Here is a 22,904-nt window from a genome sequence, read left to right as displayed (position 1 = left end):
GGCCCTAGAGTCCCACTGTCTGGGTCCATATCCTGCAGCCTCCTGTTTGCTTGGCCCTGTGCTGGATAGTATCACAGATCCAGAGACTAGTCAGCCTGGTTTCTGACCTCCAAGGGCTTCTAGTTTGATGGGCAGACAAAGACTTAAAAGAAGAGTAGATAAGGATTAGATCCTAGGCAGTCTGATTCTGGAGCCTGATCTTTTCAGCATTTTGTTGTCTTGGGTAACTGGGTAGATATAATGGCATTAATTAGAATTGAGAATAGAGGAAGAGGTTCAAAGAGACTATGAGAAGATTAAAGGTAAATATGTACTTAATTTTGGAGACATTAATTTCTAGATCCCTATAGGACATTTTGGTAGGTAGACTATAAACCTAGTACCTAGCCAGGGTTAAATGCTCAATTATGTACAAATCACCCCCTCTTTTCTAAATCTTTGATGGCTTTTCTACTGCCTTGAAAATTAAAAACTTACATTTAAGACCTTTCATAAGTTGAACCTAGTCAAATTTTCTAGTCACTATCTTGTACAAACTGACTGCTTTAGTTCATCTAGCTTTAGTTGTACTTTCCCCAAATATTTTATCTTCTTGCCTTTGGCTGATATGGCCTCTTCCTTATTGCTTCATCTTCTTGCATATTTGCTCTTACTTTTATAATTATAATGAAGATTAATGAATGAATACTGTATAGTGCTTACAATATTGTGTGGCACATAAGTGCTTAGTAAATGTTATAGTTATTATTACTTCCTTTTTCTTCTTCTTACCCTGCAAAATGCAATAGACATGAAGTTCTAGTACTTCTATAACTCAAATATTTCTTTAATATAACTTTTCTTCATTTCACTGTCTTAGTTCAGTACCCATTTCTTACTGCCTTCAAACTGGTCTCATTGCCCCCATATAATCAATCCTCTACAGTCCTACGAGAGTGATATTTCTCTAAAAGTGAATGTGATCATGCCATCTCCTGTTTTCATTCCTGTAAAATCTAATGGGGAGAAACCAATTGGGGAAGAATAATCATTCATTTTCTTTGCTGTCTGTCCCAGCAGACTATAAACACTCCAAGAGCGATAACCAAAATGGAATTTTAAGTGGATTAATAACAGGTTGCAGAAATTTTTCTGAGAGTCAAAGGCTAGATCCAGGTAGATAAGCATAATAATAGTGCAAGTATGAGAACTCTTACCCAGATCACCTGGCCCAGCCTTTTCTTACATGATCTAGTATAGTATATATGGACATAGCTTACAATTTTTAAGCTGACAGTTTTAATTTCAGGTAATAATTTTTATAGACTAGCATATAAAGTAAAAAATACATTATTTGATTTTTAATATTCAGTAATTATTGTAAATCGAGAAAGTGAGAGTTTTAATTTAAAAACATCTAGGTTTTTGAAATTAAAATTAAGCATAGTACTACAGCAACTCCTACACAAATTTCTGCTTACTTGTAATGAAAACATCAAATAAGCTGAATTTGCATAAATTAAAATATAAAAACTTAAGAATTGCCTATTGTAATTCTGTTATTTTAATGAAAAGGAAGGCAATCTAATGATAAATAAGGTATTTATGTGTAGGTCACATGGCTATATATATATATGCATGCTAGGATTTGGATAGGACACAGGAAAATCTCTGGAAATTCTTGTGAAATATAATTCTAGTGGCTCATGTGGTTTGCCTCTATTTTCTTGATTGTTGGTTTAGTGCAGTGGTTGGCAAACTGCAGCTTGTGAGCTACATGCGGCTCTTTGGCCCCTTGAGTGTGGCTCTTCCACAAAATACCACGGCCTGGGTGAGTCCATTTTGAAGAAGTGGCATTAGAAGGTACATAGGTAGGTATATTGTTATTAACCTAATTAGGGTACTCCTAAGCTGGCCTTTGCTAAAAACGTCCTCAATCTGATTGAGGTACCCTCCAGGGACCAAAGAGCCGCACGTGGCTTGCAAGCTGCATTTTGCCGACCAAGGGTCTAGTGGTTTTCCTGGTAGTTTAGGTGGGTTTGTGTCAAGCGGTCTGGGACAAGATGTTTGAGAGAAGATTGACTGGTGTTAGGAATGTTGTCTGAAAACAGCTTTTGCTTAGTAGGCATGTGCTCTTAAAAAACTATTTACTGAAATGATGCTCAACTCCAGGAGGTAGTAGGTTTATTATTGTAAATATTTTTAAAGTCTTGAGCAAAGGAAGACTAATTAGATTTAATGTGTGGGTTTTCACATATATAAACAATCTACATTTTTATGCCCAACAAATGGCTTGATAAAAAGCCAGTGTCATCCAGTAAAATATTTTTCTTGTCTAAAATATGTTGAAGGAGTTTTAAAATATAAGAATCAACTAATACTAAGAATTGATATATTTTTTTAGTTTTAAAACTTGCTACATTACCTCATTTAAAACTCAACAATCCAGTGAATAAATTTTCCAAAGGTCTCTGAGGTTCAGAGGGAGAAACTGACTAGTCCCGTGTTTTCCCGAAAATAAGACATCCTCCGAAAATAAGACCTAGCGCATGGAAAGATAAAACATCCCCTGAAAATAAGACCTAGCGCAACTTTAGGAGAAAAAATTAATATAAGACACTGTCTTATTTTTGGGGAAACAGGGTCTTAGATCATATACTTAGAGGAAGTGTCAGAGCCAGAATTAAAATTCAGTTTTTTGCCTCTGAGTCCAAAATGTTCGTTCTTTCTTTTTCTTTTATTTTCTTTCTTTTTTTTTTTTTTTTTAAGTGCATTTCTTTTTTGATTTCAGAGAGGAAGGGAGAAGGAGAGATAGAAACATTAATGATGAGAGAGAATCATTGATCAGCTTTCTCCTGCACGCCCCCTATTGGGGATCAAGCCCACAACCCAGGCATGTGCCCTTGGCTGCAATCAAACCCGGGACCCACAGGCTGATGCTCTCTCTATCCATTGAGCCAAGCCAGCTAGGGCCCAACATGTTCTTATTTTCTGTATAATATGACTTAAAAATTTTTTTTTGGATGGTAACAGCTACCATTTTCTCTGAATGAATTTTCATAAAGAACCTAATTCTTATGTTAATGTGACCAGTTATAAACACTGAAACCCACTAGTCTTTTTCTCACTCATTGTGGTTTTATTCTATAGATGCCTTAGCTGCTAATTAAAATTTCTTTTTCATTGGGTATCTCTTCATTTTATAAACTCCTGAAAGTGAATTGACCCCCAGAATACTACCTTTACCTCAAGTGGGCCACCAACATGACATGCTATTTTCCAGTTTCTTTAGCAGTTAACTAGGAAGTTTTTTACATCTCGGGTATGTTAACTGAGTGTAAAGTACTGTGTTGAGACAACTTTGCAAAGAAGATTAAAACATGCTTATACCGTAAGCAACTTATTCTCTACTAAACTAGTACCCAAAACTTTCCCATTTTGTTAAACCTTTCAATACATCATTTTTCTCAGCTGTAAAATAATAGTATGCTTCAAAATCTTGGGAAGGGACCTTTTGTGAGATGGCAGGGGGAACACCTTGATTTTTTCAGCAGCATCTATAAAATGAAAGGAAAGTATTTAATCTGATATGTACTTGTGGGGTATTTTCTATATTGCGAGGGATTAGAAGTGGTCTATTTAAAGTCTTTTATATTGTAATTCTTATACTTTTTTTCCCTCATCTTTCCCCTTAGATTTCCTTCATGGATACATTTTCATAGCATTATTATATGATGTGAGAAGTCTTTTGTGGTGTGTTTTTTTGAAGTAACATGGATTTTATACTACAGAATCAAGAGATTGGCTTTATAGGAAAAATTAATTTATAAAAAGTGGTACAGGTTTTTATAGCTAACCATGACAACATCCCATATGAATGGGCATGTTACTGAGGAATCAGACGGCGAAGTAAAAAATGTTGGTCTTGCATCACCAGAGGAACATCAGAAGCACCGAGAGATGGCTGTTGACTGTCCTGGAGATTTGGGCACCAGGATGATGCCTGTACGTCGAAGTGCACAGTTGGAGCGTATTCGGCAACAACAGGAGGACATGAGGCGTAGGCGAGAGGAAGAAGGGAAAAAACAAGAACTTGACCTTAATTCTTCCATGAGACTTAAGAAACTAGCCCAAATGCCTCCAAAGACTGGAATAGATAACCCTATATTTGATACAGAAGAAGGAATTGTCTTAGAAAGTCCTCATTATGCTGTGAAAATATTAGGTAAGTAAAAACAGAATAATAGAAGATGTTTTTGCTTTTGTTTCTTTTACCTTAACATAAATATGTATAAAAAGGAAGAAGGCCGAGACCGGTTTGGCTCAGTGGTAGAGCGTCGGTCTGCGGACTGAAGGGTCCCAGGTTCGATTCCGGTCAAGGGCATGTACATTGGTTGCGGGCGCGTTCCCAGTGGGGGGTGTGCGGGAGGCAGCTGGTCGATGTTTCTCTCTCATCGACGTTTCTGGCTCTCTATCCTTCTCCTTTCCTCTCTGTGGAAAATCAATAAAATATATTTTTAAAAAAAAAAAAAAAAAAAGGAAGAAGGGTATAAGAGGATATAAATAATAGCATTTTGAAATCAATCCAAGACACTTCTTGGTAAGGTCATACAACCATTATTGTTTACTATTAGTCAAGAATAGTTAAAGCATATGGCTTAAATATTCCAGTTTCTACAACATGGTTTTAAGATATAATCTTTAAATTAAAAAAGCCTAACAATTAAAAATGTCTTGAAATTCACCTTTTGACTTTTATATCAAAATTATTCAAAAGCAATTTTCAGATTTTGAATTCCTGATTTCATTAATGTTTATAAAATAATAATGAGATTAATATCTGTAGCTTAAAAATCTGTTTGATTTTAATTAATATTATATATATATAAAACATGGCTAAAAATCCTTGTACTATTCCCAATTCCATTCTGTGATGTTGAGGGGAACACAACAAAAAACCAGTTCTGTGAGATTTTAATAGATATAAACCAAAAAATGTTCTGTAAAGTCAAATAAATTTGAGAATGGTGGGTTAAATAAGTTAAACAACTTCTTATTACAGGACTTCTTATAGTCTTTAGAATGCTAATGGGCATTATGCATCTACAGCAGAGATTTATGTAAAATGTAAATTTCCAAACTTAGAATATTTGATTATTGAACTTACTGCCTTTTCTTTCTGCGCACGCATGCACACACTAGAATGATCACCAAATTAGTGTTGTGAGTGTATGTTAATTTGTGTTCCCTTAGATGCTACAGCAAACAACATTCTATGTAATATCCATAATAATCCTGTTAACAGGGCTCTGTAATTTTCATTTTAGAGATAAAGGAATTTAACCTCTGTTAAATCACCTGTTTAAGACCCCAAGCCAAATTTGAATTTTTCAGATCTGGATATGTAATTGGAATATTGCCAGAGCAAAGGGTTTGAGTGAAGACTAAAACCGTATCTGTTCTTCACTCACTGAACCAGAGATCTGGCTACCAAGAGTGGAATTTCTTTCTCTACTTTGCACAAAGATACCTTGTGTACTAGATTTGCTCCTTATCAAGTCTCTATATTCTAAATCGCAAAGAGTTTCTATTATATCACATTGTCTGCTTCTTTTCTTTGCTGTAAATTCATTCAGAATCTACATTTCTTGACAGAAAGTAATGTGCATGTTTTTCTAATTTTTTAAGAAATCACTGGCATGTTCAGAGATAGTGAAATCTGCTAAATGCCTTCAGATGTTATAGTGAAAGCAGAAAAATTACAGATTTTGTAATACATTTATCTAAACTAATTTTATGCTCTTTTTTTCCTGAGAGTTTTGATAGAGTTTCATTCCCAATTGCCTTTTATTGGCTCACACCTCCCACCACCCCTTTTTTTTAAAAAATAAAATATTTTGTCTATATTCTCTATGACTTGGAAAAAGTTTAGTATATCCAACCTAAGCCTGGAAGATTCCTTTGTTTTTCTGTTTAAATTGCTTTAAGATTAATGTTTTTGTTCATTTTGCTTTACTTAGATCAGACATAAATGTCCTATCTAATAATATTCATGTAATCTCAGTAAAGAAACAAATATAGCTTAGCCAGATTCACATAGGGAATTTATTTATTTATTTACTTAGTGCCCAGTGCACTAATTTGTGCACTTTGAAAGGAACTGTGGGCCACAGCTGCGGTGGGCACATGATGGGTCTTGGCCCATCCTCTGGACCCCCACCCGGCCCCTCCTGCCACAGCCCTCCCCGCCACCCGACCCCTGTCTGCTCCGGGTGTGAGAAGCAGCTCTGGTGCTGGCTGCTGGTGTGAGTTGGCCAGCACTGGCAGAAGGTGAAAGCTCCGGGTGGGCCCTCGGCACACAGGAGCAAAGAATTTTCAGTAACCACTAGAGGCTCGCCCCAATGACAGCGACTGGCACCCTGCCTTGGTCTGGCGCCCCCACTCACCTGCTCCACCATCCTGCCTGCTGCCAACATCCACCATGTTCTGAGCATACCCCCTGGTAGACAGTGCACATTATAGCGACCGGTTGTTTGGTTGTTCGTTTATTCCGCCATTCTATCTATTTTCATATTAGGGTTTTATATATATAGATTTTCCCAAGTATAGAGGACTGGAGACCATTTCTCTTAAATTTTTTGCCTTTTTCTTTTCCTGTTTGTAGGATGCATTGCTAATTTATCTACAAGCATAGATTAAAGGACAGCTAGTCCAGCCAGTGTGGCATAGTGTCAACCTATGAACCAGGAGGTCAAGGTTCAATTCCCAGACAGGTTCACATGCCTGGGTTGTGGGTTTGATTCCTAGTAGAGGGTGTGCAGGAGGCAGCCAATCAGTGATTCTCATCATTGATGTTTCTATATCTGTCTCCCCCTCTTCCTTCCTTTATAAAATCAATTAAAAAATATATTTTAAAAAAGGACAAGTATATTTACTTCCAACTTGTAATCTGCATTATCATAGTTAGTAAAAATACCTTTGTGCAGTCCTTGTACTTAAGGATATTTTACATACTTTATTTTAAAGTAATTTGAAATGTAGTACCAGATATCTGTAATTCATTTTTTGAATAGGAGAATATTTAATATGTTGAGAAATAAGTGATAGATTTAATGTTAATACACTCAACACAAATGTGTTAATTATAGGAAACATGAAAAGTTAGCGTAAGTTATCAAGTTGTTATTGTCAGTCAAAGTTTGAGTGTTTGGATAGATTCAGTTTTAAGTTTTCATTTTAAAATTCAGTTTCATAGCCTTGCACCAAACTTTTTTTTTCTGTTCATAATTCGCTAACACATCATATGACAACAAAGGTACTCCCTTAAAGTCGTTTCTCCTGCCAGTATTTTGATTAATACACACATGCCAGAAGACAACTTCTCAGCCTTTTTCACAGCCAGAAGCAGCAATCTTGTTTTAAATGAGGCAGGGATGGGGCAGCTGATTTCTTTCTTTCAGAGGGAGCCTTCAGTTTGGAGATGATACATCATCATTTACCTGTGAGTAAAGAAAGTAATTCTTTTAAGAATTGAAAATATGATTTTCAATATTTTCAATATGAAAAAAGGTTTAGGTACTTTAATTGTCTGGGTGGTCTTTTTTAATGAAAGTTTTTATAAATTTGGTATTCTGTAGTAATAAAAGTACAACGATAGAGGAATCACCTTATTGTTTTGCAAAGCAGATGCATCAGTTTACATTCCCACCAATAATTCATTGGTCATAGCCATCCTAATGAGTGTAAGTTTGCCTTGGATTTTCAGACTAACTGGGAATAATTTGCTAACACACTTAGGATAGTATCTGTTACAAAGTAAAATCTCTCTTAATTTGTTAAATAAATGCACAGATCACCAATTTTTTTTTTTTTTTTTGTATATGTGTTTTTTAAGTTCAGGGATGGAATTGATAGAAAATATTCAGAAAGAACGAACTGAATTTTCTTGTTTAAAAGCACTCAGAACATTATTGAAAATTATTGATGTGGGAACTTAACTCTAAATAAGTAATTAAAAATTAAAATTTTTATATCAAGTATAAAATTTTTTATATAGTTGAGAAATTTTGAACTAATTCCAAATAAATAATTAATATTATAAATTATTTAAAAATTTGATATATTACGGAGGCTTTCCTTAAAATTAGCATGAGTTAAAACTTGCTTTGCCATAAACAAAATATCATTGTCTAACTCTCTTTTATAATCAAAGTACCTTGTGAGAGAAATCCTGAGGAAAAAAACAGAATGCAGGTTAAAGTGGAATGAGCTGGAGTAGGATCATTTTCACATGTCTGGATTGTAGATTTCACTGTTTCGGTTTTTATATTCACAAGTAATTTTGGACCACGGTTGTGGATAAGTAAATACAGTAGACATAATATTTAAAGAGAATAAACTCAAACACTATAGACTATATGATTTTTGCATCTTTGAAAAAAGCTTAGGAAAGTCACACAACCACCCACACATACTCATAAGCTGTTTGTTTTGTGGTTAATTAAGAGACTCCTGAAATTGGTGGTTAGGAGCTTTCTAATTTATACCAAGAGGACATGCTATTAATGTGAAGAAACATTTTAAAAAGACACACCAATGACAAGAATATTATGAACAAAATATTTTATTATAATAATACCATGTTTCAATATTAAGTGTCTACATATTATTTTTGCCAGATAGCTCTGAATATTCAAATTGTTAAGTCAAGAGTACTTCTGGCTTTGGCTGGGTGGTATAGTTGGTTGGAACATTGTCCCATACATCGAAAGGTTGTGGGTTTAATCCCTGATTGGGGTGCATACAGGAGGTAACTGATCAATGTTTCTCATTCTCTCTCTAAAATCAATAATAAACATATCCTCAGGTGAGGGTTTTTGTTTTTTTTTAGAGAATTCTTCTGTATTTGACATTGTAAAGTGAAATATGTCATGTTTATTTCTGACAGTATCTGACTTTTGGTTGCTCATGGTGTATTGTGGAATATTGCTGGATTATAATGAACTTTTTAAGAGAATGGCTTTTAAAATAAAAGTTTATTTAAAGTGAACAAACAAAATTCCAGTGCCAATAAACCTTGAAATCAGCCTACTTCTGAGAAGTTAATTTTTCTTTCCATTAAGCTCAACTGCTGTAGATATCTCCATACTTTATTAGCCATTCTTTGAGGGACTTCTTTCTAGAAGTGAAATAATTACACCTATTGGTATTAGGTTTAATGTTTAAAATGCTAGGACCATTTGAAAATTTTCTGATTTATTAGGATTGCTATAATTAGAGCTAACCTAAGATAAAAAATTTTAAAATTCACTAGAATATGGATATAGTCATATAATGTTTGGTTGTTAAATATGCATAATTTGCATAATTCTACTGAAAAATTATTAATTGCTACACCATGTAGCCATTGACACAATACTAAAAACTTCATTCTGCCCGCCCTAGCTGGTTTGGCTCAGTGAATTGAGCATCAGCCTGTGGACTGAAGGGTCCTGGGTTCAATTCCAGTCAAGGGCATATGCCCAGGTTGTGGGCTCAATCCCCAGTGGGGGTCATGGCGTGCAGGAGGCAGCCAGTCATTGATTCTCTCTCATCATTGATGTTTCTCTCTCTTTCCCTCCCTCCCTCTCTGAAATAAATAAAAAAATATATTTTAAAATATAAAACAAAATTAAATAAATAGTCATAGCCAGTTTGGTTCAGTGGATAGAGCATTGGCTTGCTGACCAAAGGGTTCCAGGTTCGATTCCAGTTAAGGGCATGTACCTTAGTTGCAGGCTTCTCCGTGGCCAGAGCTTTGGTTGGGGCATGTGCAGGAGTCAACTGATCAATGTGTTTCTCTCACATCTTTTTCTCTGTCTTTCTCTCTCTTTTACTCTCTCTAAAAATCAATGGAAAAATATTATCAGGTGAGGATTACCAAAAATAAAAAAAAAATACTTAAAAATAATAAAATATACAATTAATCATGAGTTTTTATTATATTCCCAAGATTATATACCCATTATCACTATTAATTTAAGAGTGATTTTATTACCCCCAAAAGACAAGCTATATCCTCTAGCAATTACTTTATATTCTTCCCTCCCTAACTCTTATAACCCTAATCTACCTTCTGTCTATAGATTTCTTTATTTGAGACATTACATATAACTGAATCACACTTTATGTGACCTTTTGTGACTGGCTTTTTTGCATAATGTTTTCAAGGTTCATCTGTGTTGTAGCATGAACCAGTACTCTATTCCTTTTTATAGTAATAGTCCATTGTATGGATAAACCACTTTTGGTTTATTCATTCATCTATTGATGGAACATTTAGGTTGTTTCCACCTTTTGGTTCTTGTGAATAGTCCTGTTTTGAATACTAGTGTATAAGTTTTTGTTTGAACACCTGTTTTTAATTATTTTGGATATTTAGTTAGGAGTGGAATTGCTGGATCATAGGGTAATTCTGTGTTTAACTTACTGAGGAACTGCCATATCTTCCACAGTATCTGCACTGTTTTACATTCTCACCAGCATTGTGTGAAGGTTCCATTTCTCTACATCCTTGCTATTGTTATGTCTTTTAATTTTAGCCGCTAGTAATTTTTTAAAAACTAGAATAAAATAGAAAATATTAAAGCATATTATATTGCACATGAGTATTCTTGGTATGTGTATGCTGGATTAAAAAAAAATGAAAAATATTTTTTTTAATCGCTAAAGTTTGAGAAATATTATCCTAGTCAGACCCATTCATTTAATAAAAAAGCTTGGATTGGAGACTTGAAATGGGTTGTCCACTGATATATAATGCAACTAATAAGTGGTCAAACCATAACTAGGACTCACATATTCTGGCTCCAAAATTGGAGCTGTTTTTTTCCTCTCATCAAACTCGTTTCAATTTAATCCAAAGAAAAATCATAAAGCTTTTATACCTAATTGAATTGTATTCACGTGAATGACAGTTTTCCATTTTCTTATCATATTTGGAGGTAAGATTTTGCTCTGCTATCTTACTCAACTATTTTTGCTTATATACTTGTATTTGTTTGTAATTTGTAACCCAATTGTTAATGAGTAATTATTGTTCAGAATCTTTCATGAGCTTCTGCTTATTTTTAATAAATTCATTTTGACCTTGTACACTAAAAATCAAAGTTCAGATATTTAACTTTATGTCCTTAAATTTAAAAAGAGAAAAAGAAAGACTACCCCTATTTAAGCAAATATTTCCTGAATGAAAGTTCTAATTTTGATTCTGCTATTAGATAATGTTGGTATCTGATATAATTTCCTCATATTCAGTAATATTAATTTCTTCATCTCAATACTCAGTTTGACTCTAAAGTTTAGATAAAAAGAAGAAATGTTAAAACTTTTTCAGAAAAAAGTCATGAATTTGGTTGAAATACAGAATTTTTTTTAAAAAATATCTATTTTTTTTTATTTTTTACAGAGAGGAAGGGAGAAGGATAGAGAGTTAGAAACATCGATAGGAGAGAAACATCGATCAGCTGCCTCCTGCACACCCCCCACTGGGGATGTGCCCGCAACCAAGGTACATGCCCTTGACTGGAATCGAACCTGGGACCCTTGACTCCGCAGGCCGACGCTCTATCCACTGAGCAAATCGGTCAGGGCAATACAGAAATTTTTGAGCATGGGTTAAAAGAACTTATATTATTTAAACAATGAAATGTAAGAATCTCAATGTTAGTATAGATCTCTAGATTGTCTTTTTTCCTATGGGGTAATGATAGGAAAAATAAGTAAAAATAAGCAAAGCTAATCCAGGGTAGATGGTTATCTCTATTGTTTTTGAAAAGTCTCAAGAGTTGGAGATTCCTCAGCTTCTTGGGTGATTTTATAGTTTCCCATATAGCCAGAAATTCTCCCACATGGCTTCCCAAAGTCTTAGGTATTTGAAGGTAGAATTTTCAGATAGAGCAACTCTTGGTGATTACTTTCTGTTCCCTATTTTCGTCTCTTTTCATTTTTTTTTTTTTAGTCTGCCGGGAGACGGCTAAAGGGAGTCGTGAGAGTTCAGGGGGTAGATTCATGGACTTAATGTGTATGTTTGTAGTTATCTGATCAATTGTATCCCAAAGCCAAATATATTTCTCTTTAGCTAATTTGTCTTCTCTTTTAACAAAAATTATCAAGATATAAGTATTGTTTGAAATGTTAGAGAAAATGATGGAAACTTAAAACAATTTTTACCAATATCTAGAGATCTAGAGGAAAACTGTAAGACAAAATATAAATTAGATCGAAGAAATTTTTTGAAGGATAGTAGTTTCACACTAGAATTTATTGCCAAGACCTATCTTTGCCTTCCCCTCTGCGGTATCCCGTTTCTACCCTCCCTCCATCCTGCACTACCCAAGGTACCTCTCTACCCCAGTACTCCCGCCTTTGTCCATTCCTACAATGCATTTGTGTCATTCTTTCTCGCTGGCCCTATGATTCTCCACTTGCTCTTCTTCTCGGTCCATATGGTTCTTTCTCTTTGTGTCTGTTGTGTCTGTGTGTGGGAGTGGAAAGGGAGCCTTTAGTTTCTGTATATTGGGAGTCTCTGTTCTCTCTGTCTCCTGTCCTGTCTTTGTTGTCTTGCTTTCATTATCACAGAAGAGGTACATATTTGACAGGACTGTTTTAGCTACATCTGTTTGGATTTTTTAAATTTCCTCTGAAATTGCACAGAATATTGAAGAACTTAGGGGGCTTTTTGTTTAGGTAACATAAAACCTAATTGCTGCATTAGAATGAGACATTTCTTAAAGTATGTAGAATATTAACTGTTACTAAATAATAGGTATTTGTGAAGTGCTTTTCAAGATGGACCGTATATGGATTAAGCCATATACAGCTTAAACAAAAGTTTGTTTTTTTCTACAACTAAAAAAAAAAAGTTGTTTTTTTTTTTAATTTACAACTAAATATTCTGACTTTTAAAATTAAGGATTTTTATATGAAACTAAAATATGAATGAGAATGTCCATATGAGAATCCTTGAGTTGATGTTGCCAACAGTTCTTTTTTTATGACATCTTACTTAATATCAAAGAAAAGACCCTTTGTCAGAATTCCATTCAGAATTTTCAAAGAACTAAGTCAAGACAGTAAACTCATTTTATCATGATTATTATTTTAAGACTAATGCTATAGTTACTTGTTGCTTTCTTTGTGATCTTAAAACTTATTGGACAGAGGAGCATCATTTTTAATGTCCTTTAAATTGATAAACTACTCATAAATGTATACTAATTTCATTTGAGGGTTTGTAATGTATTTCTTTCTTTTCTTCTTAAACAATCATTTGTTTAAGCTGTATATGGCTTAATCCATATCTTTGTCAAGTTACCTATACTTCATGAAGTTCTGCTTATTCATTAAACTTTTTCAATGGAAACGTATTTGAACTTGAGGGATGAGAGAACTTTGGGCAGCTTTTCAGCCTAAAAATGCTGTCTGGAAACCTTCCCAGTTAAATTGGTCATGAAAGCAGATATGAAATTTATCTGAAAATTGTCTGTGTAAATCATAGTTATCAAATTTTGCTGTACTATTTTGCTACTCAGGCTAGTGCAGTACTGTCCAAGATGCTTTACAACATTTCTCAAAGAGATACATCGCCTCTTTATTCACAGAAATTGCATTTTCGGTTTCTTTTGCTGAACTTTTCTCAAAATGTTACCTAGCATATCATTGTAATATTAGAGTTAAAATAAAATACTGTGAGAAAATATTTAAAGCATATGAGACAGCCGAAACCGGTTTGGCTCAGTGGATAGAGCGTCGGCCTGCGGACTGAAGGGTCCCGGGTTCGATTCCGGTCAAGGGCATGTACATTGGTTACGGGCACATCCCCAATAGGGGGTGTGCAAGAGGCAGTTGGTCGATGTTTCTCTCTCATCGATGTTTCTAACTCTCTGTCCCTCTCTCTTCCTCTCTGTAAAAAATCAATAAAATATATTTAAAAAAATAAAAAATAAAGCATATAAGACAATTGCTTAAAATAGAAGTAAATGCAACAATTTTATAGAAGTAGTTAATAATAATATAAAAAGTATATAAAATAATTTAGATATGCATTATGTATGGAAACATGCACAAGCACAGTTAACTAGAGGAAATTTCTCCTACAGATTCATGGTAATATAACTAGAATGTGTAAGCTTTCTAAATACTTGCTAGTGTCCATTACATGCTGCTGTATTGGGTGAAAAGACTGCTTTTCTAAAACAGATAAGCCTATCACAGTCAAGCCCTAGAACCTGAAAAAAAAAGTTTGTCTTTTATTATTGCCTTTGCATGGCAGAAAAAGCACTCCCTTAGAAATTGAATAAATGAATTCTTGATCCAAGTACCCTTTTTATGGATAACATCATTTTCTTCATCTTTAGAGAATCAATCTGAAGCCGAATAATGTCATATCTCAGGTTTTGATGTCTTTTGTTTCTATTTTTATTGGTAAAAGTTTTTCAGGATTATATATATAAAATGTATATGCATATAATATTGTATTCTACATCTATGTGATTCAGAACAAATAGACATTTGTAGTTTTTCAGCAATGGTTGGTGATACTTATAAAACTGAATTTTAGTGCAAGTGTTTTTAATTTTGTCTGGCATCATTGATTGACATAAGTCTGGAAACACTAAGAAAAGAAAATTTCAGTGAAAACAGTTTTTACTAATTAAAGAACAAAAATGTGAATAGGACTTTATACAGGTGAGTGAAGTTCTAAAGAATAGTTAACAAGTTTAAAATGGTTTTAATTCTAACCTAAAAATCTTGAACCTTAAGCCCAAATTTGTTGATATTTCTAGCATTGGCATGTTCCTTATGTTCTCCTCAACCCCCTTAATATGTGCTGGGTCAGTGGTCGGCAAAGTGTGGCTCTTCCACCAAGTACCATGGCTTGGACGAGTCTATTTTGAAGACGTGGCATTAGAAATTTAAGTTTAAAAAAGTTTGGCTCAAAAGAAATTTCAATCATTGTATTGTTGATATTTGGTTCTGTTAACTAATGAATTTGCTGACCACTGTATGAGGTCATCAGCCTCTCTGGTATTCATATGCTTTATAGTCTTATGCTTTATAACTTTCCTATTCGTATACATCTTATCTTAGTCCCTGACCTGAGTGGGAAACATTTCCAGTTTGAACCTGAGATTTTTTTTTTCCTGGATTTTAAAATATCCTAGGTGGTCTTTATGGCTTTAGAACTCCTCAGTATGAAGACAATATGAAGAAATTGATGAAATTTCATCCTTTTATGGAAACTATATTTATTTTACCTCAATTCCTATCAACATGAGAAGCCTACTAATTTCTTAGAACTTTAAAACTATTGACCGATCACCTGAAATAAGATCATTGATCTCAAGTATCTCCCATTAAGCCATACCTAGTTTAGGTTACCCTGTCTTACTTTCCCTAGTTTTTCTTGCTGACTAATTACTACAGTATCTTATTTATACTTAAAATATTCTAAATATGAATATTATATGTTATATTTATAAGAGAAGCAGGAAGAGGGTAACAAAAGGAAGCAGTTATCAAGAAAAAATAGAATAACTTAAAAGCAGACACAAAAACTCAATATAGCAATCAAAGTTATTTAGTATAGAAGAAAATAGTTTTGAGTATTTGTGAGTCCCAAGTATATCATGTCTTAAAATATTACAATAACTAATGTTAATAAAGCCTTTAAATCAATGGTTTTTAACCAGAAAGGTGTGGGTGTGTGTGTTCGTGTGTGTGTGTGTGTGTGTGTGTGTGTGTGTGTGTATGTTGTGTGTGTAACGATTATGTTTTAGGTAGAACTCAAGATCCACATCTCTGTATATTTCCTTACTAATTCTCATAAATATCCTTGATTAATTAAATACATTGTTTTAACATAGCAAAAAAAGATAAAATTATATTCAATATGTTCTGCTAAGACTGCAGACATAAAATCAGTGTAATTTCAGTCAGTAGAAAAATGGGCAAAAGCAGAAAAAGGATGCAAAAAGAAATATAGATGACTATTAACTTTGTGAAAATATATTCACCTTCATTCTTAGGCAAATAAGTATATATTTTTTTCCTAACTAGACCATCAAAACTGAATTTGGTTTTTATTTGTAGAAACAGGAATTCAAGTTAACTGCTGATAGGACTATAAGTTCAAATTTGGAGGGCAGATTGGCAGTATGTATCAAAGTTATAAATGTTTTTATTATCTGATCAGTAATTTTATCCTAGGAATTTATTATAAAGAATTAAAAAAACTCATATTGCAAAACATTTATAATCTGACCTCTATTGTTAGGTCAGCATTTAAAAAAAAAAAGTCTAAAAGTTACATAGTATAATGAAATGATACCAGTAGTTATAGCTGAAAAGTAGAACTGCAGATAATTATAATGTCAGTATGTTAGTGTCTAATTGGATGGATTTAGTACACAGGAGAGATTCATAGTTCTTTAAAAATTTAAATATCCGGAGGGTTAAATAGATACAATAGGGAGATGGTTACTTTCTGGATTGACTAAAGTTGCTTATTGATTTCAGTCAATGCTGAGATCTGAAGCACCTGATTTTTTTCATTGCCCTGACAACCAGACTGACCCCTTTTAAAGAATTACTAGCCGAAACCGGTTTGGCTCAGTGGATAGAGCGTCAGCCTGCGGACTGAAAGGTCCCAGGTTCGATTCCGGTCAAGGGCATGTACATTGGTTGCGGGCACATCCCCAGCAGGGGGTGTGCAAGAGGCAGCTGACCAGTGATTCTCTCTCATCGATGTTTCTAACTCTCTATCCCTCTCTCTTCCTCTCTGTGAAAAATCATTAAAATATATTAAAAAAAAAAAAAAAAGAATTACTAAAAATTTAAACAGGACACGAATTATCCATTCAGGGAAGTCGTTAGTATTCATAAGATTGTAGCCTATTTTTTTGGTTTGTAATTTCTTTCTTTTAAGATATTTAAATGTTTTACTATTTTGATCTAAAGATACTTTAAGGTTATTGAATTCTTTATACTCAGGAAATTCTCTATACTCTTAGGCAATTCTGTAGTAACCTCTTTGAATTTCATGGAATCTGACATTCCATATTGTTTTCCCCACTCCTCCCTCTAGCTTATTGAAGTACTAGAGGCCTGATGCATAAAATTCATGTATGGGATGGAGGGGAGGAGACATCCCTCAGCCTGGCCTGCATGCTCTCATAATTCAGGACCCCTTGGGGGATATCCTACTGACAGTTTAGGCCAGGGGTCTTCAAACTACGGCCCGCGGGCCACATGCAGCCCCCAGGGGAGTTTGATCCTGCCCGCCAGGTTTTTTGGGCAGTGAGCGCAGCCGAGGTGTTACAGTAGGGATTAGTAGTTCATATAGTCCGGCCCTCCAGCTCTCTGAGGGACCATGATCTGGCCCCCACTTTAAAAAGTTTGAAGACCCCTGAAGGCCCACTCCCTCTCACAATCTGGGACCACTGGCTCCTAACCTCTCTCCTGCCTCATCTCCCCTAACTGCCTCAGCCTGCCTACTTGATTGCCCTTAACTGCCTCGGCCTCGGCCCCCAGGGCTTCATCTGGAATGACATCTGGAAGGTCATTTGGCTGTCCAGTCTAATTAGCATATTACACTTTTATTATAGCCAACAAAAATTTGTATATCCATTGTGTACAGTGTGAGAATTTGCTGTATACATTGTGAAATATTTACAGTTAATTAACATTTCTATCACTTCACAGTTTTCTTCTTTATGTGTGTGTGAGAAAATGCTGAAGAGCTACTCATTAAATTTTAAGTATGTAATACAATATTGATAGTAGTCACCATGCTGTTCATTAGACCTCAGAACTTATTATCATAAAGCTGATAGTTTGTACCAATTTCCACTATCTATATTCTGTCTACTCTTTAAAAAAAAAAAAAAAAAAAAATATATATATATATATATATATATATATATATGTATATTATTGATTTTTTTTTACAGAGAGGAAGAGAGAGGGATAGAGAGTTAGAAACATCGATGAGAGAGAATTATCGATAAGCTACTTCTTGCACACCCCCTACTAGGAATGTGCCTGCAACCAAGGCACATGCCCTTGACCGAACTCGAACCTGGGACCTTTCAATCTGCAGGCTGACGCTCTATCCACTGAGCCAAACCGGTTTCAGCCTGTCTACTCTTGTAGATAGCAAGTTATAGTTAAATTCTGGTTATTTAACAAATTTTATTTAGCACTGAGTCACAGCTGCTTAGGTTATTCTAATGGCAGTTTGACTTTCTAATTCCCCCCCCCTTTTTTTTTTTTTTGCTGCATTAAGTTAATAAAGAATGTGTATTTATATATATATATATATATATATATATATATATATATATATATATATGAGAGTAAACCTGTTTTCATTGGAGAGAGAGGGAATATAAAAAATCAACTGGAGAATTATTCAAATCTATAAAAATTTAACTACTTTAAGTAGTGGTACACAAGAGAAATGTACAAGATTCAATAATTTTTGAAAATCATATATAAAGAAAACTAACAAAAAGACTTAAAAATACTGTGCATAAGACAAATAGTATCTACTGTGAGTTTTTCTCAGATTCATTTACAGTTTTAATATCAATCAAAATTGTAATAGGATTTTTTCTTTTGGAACAAATAGGAAAGACAGTGGGAGATACTTTGAAAAAGTTATTCTGTAAATTATTTTAAATAGTCAATACATTTTGAAAAAAAATAATGAGCAAGTACTTGTCATATCAATATGAGCAAGACTACAGTGCTACTTTAATAAAACATTGTGGTTCTGATAGACCAGTGGATTAAAACATACCCTAATATATGTAAGAATTTGGTAGCAGCTTAAATTAGAGAAGGAAGAATTTTTTTTTAAATGGTGTTAGAATAAGTGTTAACTAGAAAAAAAATGAAGTTAAAATTTCTCCTCAAAGTTACATCAAAAAAATTTCAGATGGATTAAAGTTTATTGTTAAATAGAAGCCACAAGAAGCCAGAAGAAATGTAGGTAAATATTTATGACCGAGGCAAAGGAGTTTATAAGCATAGAAACAGTGAAAGAAATCATGCAGGAAAGGTAGATTCTTAATACATAAGAGTTGAAAACTACTACAGTAAGAGCAGACAAATGAAAAATTATAAAACCATTTCCAGTAATATGACAAAGTGTACACACAGATGTACTCATCTGCCTGTTGGCGGGCAGGGAAGAAATGACCTCTGGTTCTAAACATTTTGGGATAACTCCAAATGCATGTGCTACATATGCCCAGTAACAGGCTAGCACACACATGCATATGCCATAACTTTCAGTATAATTTTAGGAGATTCATGGTCATAAAAGAGTTTTATGGACCCCCAAAGAAGTGCCTAGTAAATATGAACAAACTTTTAACTTTCCTATTAAAAAAATTAAAGATTTTAAAAAATGGTATAATGTTGAATATTGGCAAAAAATATCGCTAGTGGGATATTAATTAGTAAAATCTTCCTGAAAAGCCATTTGGTTTTTAAAATGTCAGAATCTTATTTTTAAATTCTATTTCTAAAAATTATTTTAAGGAAACATCAGAAACTCAAATTTTTATGTAACAGTGATCATTATGCACTGAAGTGCTTATTATTACTTATAGTAGCAAAAAATTAGAAGCAAACTGAATGTTCAACTTTAGTATAATGGTTATTATAAATCATGATTTAGCCATGTAATAAAATATCACATAACAATTATATGTAATGTTTTTTAAAGACTGGTGGTTTGAGAAAATAAAATGTACTGTTAAATGAAAAAATGAAATGTAAGATGATTAAAATAAAGGTTGTTTCTAGGTGATAGGACTTTGGTGATTTTTTATTTATTTTTTCATTTTTCTATTCATCCCCATTTATTTTTATAGTGAGTATGTATTAGTTTTATATTTAAAACACTTTCAAAATTTTATTCTAATCTGTTATATAACAAGATTATTACTTAAAACCAGGAAAATGACAGTGATTTGACTCTCAACTATATATGCAAGTTTTGTTGTTTTTTTAAAATGCAAATTGTAATGGTTTAAGAAATTTTATCTTAAGTGTTGAATTAAGACAGAAAATTAATTTTTTGGTTCCTTTCCCTCCTAGAAGTGGAAGACTTATTTTCTTCACTTAAACATATTCAACATACTTTGGTAGATTCTCAGAGCCAGGAGGATATTTCACTACTTTTACAACTTGTACAAAATAAAGATTTCCAGAATGCGTTTAAAATACACAACGCTGTCACAGTACACATGAGCAAGGCCAGTCCTCCATTTCCTCTTATCTCTAATGCACAAGATCTTGCACAAGAGGTATGTATTTTAAAGATATTATTGACATATATATAACAAATTAATTATTAGTGATAATAAAGAAGTATTATTAGAAAATACTGGTGTGAATATAAGGCTTGTTTGAATTAATTACTGGTCACCTAAGAATAATTTATTGTTTTAGGAAATATTTTCTAAGTACATTTTATCCTGAAAAATATATATGTTTATTTCCAGTGTGTTTTTTTTTTGTTGTTGTTGTTAATCCTCACCCGAGGATATTTTCCATTGATTTTTTTAGAAAGAGTGGAATGGAGGGGGAGAGACATAGAAACATTGATGGGAGAGAGACACATTGACCGGTTGCTTCCCATACACACCCCCGACTAGGGCCAGGGATCGAGCCTGCAACCAAGGTACATGCCTTTGACCAGAATCAAACCCAGGACCTTTTTTTCTGTGGGCTGCCACTCTATTCACTGAGCAAGTCCAACTATATTTCAGAGTCAGAACTCTGTTTCACTAAACAAGAGAGTTCGTTTTGAATTTACAAAATTTAAATTTGCATAGTAAGAGAAGTCTTTTTCTAAGTTACTAAAGGGGAAAGTTTTTTAATGTTTTAGTATGTATTTTTTAAATATATATTTCTTGATTTGAGGAAGGAAGGGAGAGGGGAGAGAGATAGAAACATCAGTGATGATAGAGAATCATTGATTGGCTGCCTGCTGCATACCTCCTATCGGGATCGAGCCCACAACCCTGACATATGCCCTTGACTGGAATCAAACCTGGGACCCTTCAGTCCACAGGCTGATTCTCTATCCACTGAGCCAAACTGGCTAGGGCTTAGTACAGTTTTATTTTAAGCATTATACATCATAAACTGAGGTAAATGAATACCAGGGAGATAAAAATAATATCTGATAATCTGGTATTATAAATATACTAGAGGCCCGGTGCATGAAAAATCCCTCAGCCTGGCCTGCTCCCTTTCACAGTCCATGACCCCTCAGGGAATGTCCACCTGCCAGCTTAGGCCCACTCCCCCAGGGAACGGGCCTAAGCCATCAGTTGGACATCCTTAGCACTGCTGAGGAGGCTGGAAAGGCTCCTGCCACGGCTGCTGCACTTGCAGCTCTCAGCCTGGCTTGTGGCTGAGCAGAACTCCCCCAATGGAAGCGCACTGACTACCAGGGAGCAACTGCTGTGTGGTCAGTGTGGTCAGTGTGCATCATAGTGACCAGTCATTCTGCTGTTAGGGTCAATTTGCTTTTTACCCTTCTATTACATAGGACTAGAGGCCCAGTGCATGAATTTGTGCATGGTTGGGGTCCAGCAGGCCTCGCACCAATTGGGAGGCAAGGAGCAATCGGAGGTGGGGCCAGCTAGGGGGAGGGTCCGCAGGCAGTTGGCCAGCCAGTCCCACACTAGTCAAACTCCCAGTTGAAACAATTTGCATATTAGCCTTTTTATTATATAGGATAGCTTTTAAGATTTGTTACTAGTAGATATAGTCATATGCTAAATAATGACAGTTCAGTCAATAATGAACCACATGTATGACAGTGGTTCCATCCTATCTAATAATCTGGCCGCACAATATGCTAATTGACCCTCACGCCATCTCAAATATGGCGGTGCCCATAGCCAATAAGGAAGGAATATGTTAATTGACTGCCATGCCATTAAAGATGGCGGCACCCAAAGCTACAAGATGGCAATACCCAGTCTCCTCAGCCCTGCTGGGGCAACAGGTACGTGGCAAGGCCAGACCCGCCCTCAGGCAGGCCCAGCCATCTTTGGAGTACCCCAGTCCCTTCAGCCATCCAGGGCCAGCCTGAGGCATAGGCAAGCCTCGGATGGCAGCTGCCCAACTGCCCAGGGCTGGTCCAAGGCACAGGCAAGCCTTCGGCTGCCCAGCTGCTCAAGGCTCTGGTAACCAGGGCCAGCCGAGGCTTGCGCTGTCAGCAGTGGCAGCAGCAGAGGTATGATGGGGCATCGCCTTCCCCTGATCGCCAGGTTGCTTCCCATCCCTGACATCCTGGACTGTGAGAGAGGGCAGGCTGGGCTGAGGGACTCCCCCCCTCCAGTGCACAAATTTTCATGCACCAGGCCTCTACTAAGATTATAATACAGTGGAAAATTCTCATCTTATAGTTGCAATCATCCTAACACAACACATTACTCACATGTTTGTGGTGATGCTGGTGTAAATCAGTGTTTCCCAACCTTCTCTCATGATGAGAATCACCTGGTGGAGTTGTTAAAACACAGATTCCTGAATCCCAACTAAGAAGTGCTAAACTAGGATTTTTGGGAACATATAGGTAAAATTGTATACTTAACTAGTGCTCTAACACAGATGTTATATACAGAGCACTAAGTTAGGTATGCAATTTTACCTATATGTTCCCAAAAATTCTAGTTTAAGTTATTTTGACATAAAAACTAATAATTGCGGCCCAGCTGGTTGGCTCAGTGGTTGAACATCGACCTATGAACCAGGAGGTTATGGTTGGATTCCTGGTCAGGGCACATGCCTGGGTTGTATTCTTGGATTGCAGGCTTGATTCCCAATTAGGGGCGTGCAGTGATCCTCATCATTGA

At 35.0% G+C, this 22,904-nt stretch overlaps 1 protein-coding gene across 3 annotated transcripts in view; it reads left to right on the top strand.

Annotated features, from left to right (window-relative positions):
- Positions 1-22,904, top strand: part of PALS1 (protein associated with LIN7 1, MAGUK p55 family member) — a 75,785-nt gene that overhangs the window by 23,082 nt on the left and 29,799 nt on the right. For 2 of the 3 annotated variants that reach the window (XM_084866641.1, XM_084866642.1), the window contains 2 exons: positions 3,675-4,204; positions 20,128-20,336. In XM_084866641.1, coding sequence (XP_084722767.1) covers positions 3,838-4,204; positions 20,128-20,336 — 576 coding nt within the window. In that variant the 5' untranslated portion in view covers positions 3,675-3,837. The remainder of the gene's footprint in view (positions 1-3,674; positions 4,205-20,127; positions 20,337-22,904) is intronic. The other variant, XM_084866643.1, reaches the window with a different exon arrangement.

This window comes from Pipistrellus hanaki (assembly GCF_964339955.1).
Source record: "Pipistrellus hanaki genome assembly, chromosome: 1".
Taxonomy (NCBI): domain Eukaryota; kingdom Metazoa; phylum Chordata; class Mammalia; order Chiroptera; family Vespertilionidae; genus Pipistrellus; species Pipistrellus hanaki.
This window is presented reverse-complemented; position numbering and strand designations above follow the sequence as displayed.